Source organism: Suricata suricatta, chromosome 2, assembly GCF_006229205.1.
Source record: "Suricata suricatta isolate VVHF042 chromosome 2, meerkat_22Aug2017_6uvM2_HiC, whole genome shotgun sequence".
NCBI classification, from domain to species: Eukaryota; Metazoa; Chordata; class Mammalia; order Carnivora; family Herpestidae; genus Suricata; species Suricata suricatta.
Window position 1 is genome coordinate 105,218,244 of NC_043701.1, and position 4,835 is coordinate 105,223,078.

The window sequence follows — 4,835 nt, forward strand, 5'->3', positions numbered from 1 at the left end:
GAGGGGGAGAGAGGGGGAGAGAGGGAGAGAGAGAGAGAGACAATCCTAAGCTGGAGAGGGAGAGAGAGGGAGGGAGGGGGAGAAAGAGAGAGAGAGGGAGGGAGGGAGAGGGAGAAAGAGGGGGAGAGAGGGGGAGAGAGGGAGGGAGGGAGGGAGGGGGAGAGAGAGAGAGAGAGAGAGAGAGAGAGAGAATGAATCCTAAGCTGGCTCCATGCTGTCAAGCGCAGAGCCCAACGTGGGCCTCAATCCCATGAACCGAGATCACGAACTGAGCCAAAATTAAAAACTAGACACTTGGCCTGAGCCATCCAGGCACCCCCAAACCCCTTTTAATTTAAAATAAAATTCCTTGGGGTACCTAGGTGGTTCTGTCGGCTAAGCGTCTGACTTCTGCTCAGATCATGATCTCACAGTTCCTGAGTTCGAGCCCCACATTGGGCTCCGTGCTGGTACCTGAGAGCCTGGGGCCTGCCTCAGTTTCTGTGTCTCCCTTTTTCTCTACCTCTCTCTCTCTTTCAAAAATGAATAAATGTTAAACTGCTCTTTTAAATAAAATTCCTTTACAATTAAGGGAGTTACCTAATATGTGAACTTCACGTAAACTCACCATCCAAAACATTTTCCTACAAAGTTGAACTGGATTCTATCACAACCTATGCAGACCACCCTTTCAGTCCAAAGGTGTCTCTTTTACTGTAAAGCACTACAGTGAAACTGTTGTTACTGTAGCTGCTGGGTTTTCAACCCCTTCTGCATGAGGAATAACGGACTCTGATCTCTTGAGACTGATACAGCTATTAAAACATTAAATAGGCTGCTCCCCTTTGTACACGGTGGATGCCAAGAGTACAGAGAAAAGTGGCAGAAGTGGATTGAGAAGTTTTGTTTGTACCACATAGAAGGACAGTTACATGTCTACAGTAGTGATAATAATTCCGATCCTATTCTTTGCTCTAAAAGCTGTAATCAGCCATGGCAGACTAGCTGTAACACTAATGAAAAATCTTAGATATATAATGGGCGTCTTCTTAGCCTCAACGCATCTTATCAAACTCCCTTAAGATTCGGCATTTCCCATGACCCCAGCGGGTCTGCGCTCCTTGTCTATCCCTACCCAAGTCAAGGCACCTCTGATTTCTTACAGCCCACAAATCAGCAGAGACCATGATTCCTTCCACTGACCCCCACTGCCAGCTGAAGAAAGTGTGTGAGAAAGAAAAAAGGAGCAAAGGTCAGTCTGAGGGCAAAAGGGGAAAATCCCGAAAGAAGGACCAGAGAAAGTGGCAACTTGATGCTGGGTCACATCAGTGGCCTCGCGTATTACTTCATCCTTCCCCTACAGTTCCTCTTTTAAAGCAGTTGGACAAACAGTGGACCAGATAAGCATGCGCGAAGTAGCAACTTGGGGGAAATCAAAGTCTAACTCGGAATGAGCCACAGCCAATTATACCTCATCTGATTATCAGGCCCTCAGATATACACAGACCACACAGAGTAGATAATAAAAATAAAAAAGGACACCGGAATCTTGGGCAGAAAACTTCAATGTAAGTTGAGGTGTGCTGCATGATTTCCAGCAAGTGTGTGGTTCCCTGACACTCGCCCTCCTAATCTCCAGGCTGGAATGACGCGTCAACAATCTATTTGGCAGAGCTGCTGTGAAGAGCTAAAGGAGAAAAACACCACACGTTTGACGCAAGCTACCTTTTTAATCACTCTAGTGTCGTAAAGAACAACATTCTGAATTGAAGACCCTTTTTCCAGTCCCATTTTGTACCCGTATTCTGCCCCTTACAAGTTATGCCTAAATGACCGACATCAAAATGTCTAACTATAACACGGCTTTTCAGATACTGAAATAAACATCTGAAATAAGCAACCTGCAGTCAACTAATAAAAAGTTTTCAGAGCCCAACCGTAAAGTACTCTTATTCACGCAGGAGATTAATGCCCCCACTGTCAATACAAGCTATCAAACTGTAATTCCAGTAGTGTGGTAAGTAATCTATATCTTTTCTATATCCTACCTACGTGCACTGTAGTAGAAAAAGGCTGCGGCTTGATATTTGAAGGACGTAATTTGAATCCCAGTGAGGTTATTCTAACTGGTTGGCTGTAGGTGAATCAGACCTGAAATATTCTCAAATGTAATTTAGGAATACTACTACCTACTTCGTAGGATGAAGACTACTGAGGTCATGTCTGTACTGGGCTTAATCTGGTGCCTAGTCCACTGTGGTTGGTCAACGCATGGTGGCTAATAATCCGACTGCCTTCCTATTTCCTCAAAGTAAGATCTTTGGGGGTTTTTTTTTTTTTTTAGCAATACTAAAATTACATGATTAAACACGCTTAACAAAAACTCTCTGGACCAAGTACAATGAAAGGGATTCCCAACAATCACCCATAGATTTTCAAACTGTGCCCTGAAAACGAATATAAGCAAAAGATCCATTTAAAGAGCTTCAGGTCTGACCTTCCTTCAGAGAGTCCTTTCATCATACCATGATATGAGCAGTCAAGCGATTTAAAACCTCAACCACTGCTCCCTTCAGCCACTGGGACGCCGGAGGAAAGAGGCGTCTATTTTCCAACAGCCTCCCCGTGACAATCAACTTGTCTAACAGCTAGGCTGCCTACTGTCCCTTCCCTGAGGACAGGTGAAAACGGAAAACAGGAGAGGGCTCAGCTTAACTTGGAAAGCTAAATTACCTAAGGAAAGCAGATCCAGGAAGATTTAGGACAGTAACTTCTTGATGACTTCATCTTAACCTTAAGCCTCAACTAACTACCCTGGTCAGTCTGCAGAGAGCTGTATTAACATTCCTTAAGCTAGTTCCTGTCCTGCTCTAGAATCTGACTATATTTAGATCTGATCTATGACAGAGGTTTTTTTTTTAATATAAATGAAATTCTCCTTGAAGACCAAGACTGAGGTCTAATCAGGCTCGTTTTTCTCTTCCAGCTTAATATTAAGCAACTGCTCTTTTTTTTTTAAACGACATGACCTTAAGACATGTGCCTTCATCCACTGATGAAGTGGCAATACACAAATCAGACCTGGTGTTGTATTTCCTCCCACAAGATTTTCATGTTGAGAACTTTTCTCATTGCCTTATGCTCAGCCTTTCAGGCAGCCGGAGAGTTACCCACAACGACCGCTAAAACAGACACCCTGACAACACACAAAAGAACCAGAGTCAACAGTCAGCATGTGTGCACGAACACACACATGTGACCACCTCCTAAGGCAAGCTCTCAAAACTCAAAAAATCAGACGGAGATTGATGGTGGAGGAGGGTGGAGCAGGGCGGCCTGGGGAGGAGCTGGATACAAAGAAAAGATTAAGACCTGGGTAGTAAAATGAAAAAGAACTGGGACAGAGTATTACGGAGGGAAGAGTCTCCCGTTTATCATATTCAGGAGGGAAAAGGGATTAGGGTAGGTACGAGGCAGAGAATCCGTTGGGGAAAAACAAGAGAAAACAAAGAGATTCCACCAAATTGAGACTTCAGAACAAGCCCTCCCTCCTGCTCCAATTCCCTGTTTTTGTTGTTTTTCCAGGAAGCTACAACACAGCTTTTTCAACAGAAGGATTACACTAACAAAGCAAATAAAGGAAACCTATGCTAAAAATGTAACCTACCTACACTGGAAGGTCTTAAAGACGGAAATACTTCTTTCCCCGTTACGTAGTGGGTTTCAAAGGGGGATGGGGGAGACAATAAGAGAGAGGGGAGCAGCCAGGCTCCTCCGGAATACAGCAGTCTTTTGACTACATGCCTATTTTAAATTTATCTGTTCACGGTCAAGTTGGCAGATTCTTAAACTAAACACAGCGTTCCACTCTGTAAACCACAATCAGACCACCGGCTCCAACGCCAGAGAACACAGAGAACTGACGCGCAGATGCAGACACAAGATATGCAGAACCTGCTCTTGCTCTGGGTCCTACTCTAATATCCCCAAACCGGGGTGGGGGCAAAACTCCAGTAAGGTTTGAACTAACAGTAAAACGGAAAAAAAAAAAAAAAAAGGAAAACAAAATACCAAAGTGAAAGGGAGTTTGGCCACAAAACCATTCGAGAGGTTTGTAAATGGGCTGTTAAGTGGAAAATCGTGGACACAGAAAGGAGCTACCTAGATAAGCACCTATTGTACGGCTTACATCCTTTTTTCGGACGGGGTGCCACGCGAGAAGGAAATGACTTTTATACAGAGAAGCCACGCTCCTCGGCCCCGAGCGGCTCGCGTCGCCGGGCAGGGAGGCCGCCCGCCCAGTAAGGGATGTCCAGCGCCACCCCCTAGCAGTCACTTACTTTCGTCCGGCCATTGATTTTGTAGTTGCCCAGCTTCCCGTTACAGTGGCGGATCAGGTCGTCCATGCTGCTCATGAGCAGCCCGATGGTCTCGCAGCCGGGCTCCTTGCCCTCGATCCAGGTGATCTTATCGCCTCGGATGTCCTTGGACGAGTCGCTCTTCTGGCTGACCAGCTGCCCGTCCGTGAACTTGCCGGTGTCGTGCAGGGCGCGTACCTCGTCGCCGATCTGCTGCCCCGTCTCCTTGCCCAGGAAGTCGTCCACCACGCAGATGCCGTGCTTGTTCATGCACGGCACGATGTACTCCAGCGCCAGCTTCAGCGCCGGCAGGGGCTTCGTCTGCCCGTTGGGCCGCAGGCCGCCGCCGTGGCTCAGACCCTCGCCCGGCGTGATGCTCGGCGGGTACAGGTTTGCCTTCTCCTGGAACTGCGACGCGCGGGCCGGCGCCTCCTCCTTCACCGGCTCCGCCTCGGCCGCCGCCGCCTGGCCCTGGCCGCCCGCAGCCGCGCGAGGCGG

The 4,835-nt window shown here is 47.2% G+C and overlaps 1 protein-coding gene across 1 annotated transcript in view; it reads right to left on the minus strand.

Annotated features, from left to right (window-relative positions):
* The window catches only part of EGLN1 (egl-9 family hypoxia inducible factor 1), a 75,694-nt gene that overhangs the window by 49,875 nt on the left and 20,984 nt on the right, over positions 1 to 4,835 (minus strand). Inside the window, exon 3 of the mRNA XM_029919351.1 lies at positions 4,320 to 4,835. Within this exon, the coding sequence (XP_029775211.1) occupies positions 4,320 to 4,835 (516 nt within the window). The remainder of the gene's footprint in view (positions 1 to 4,319) is intronic.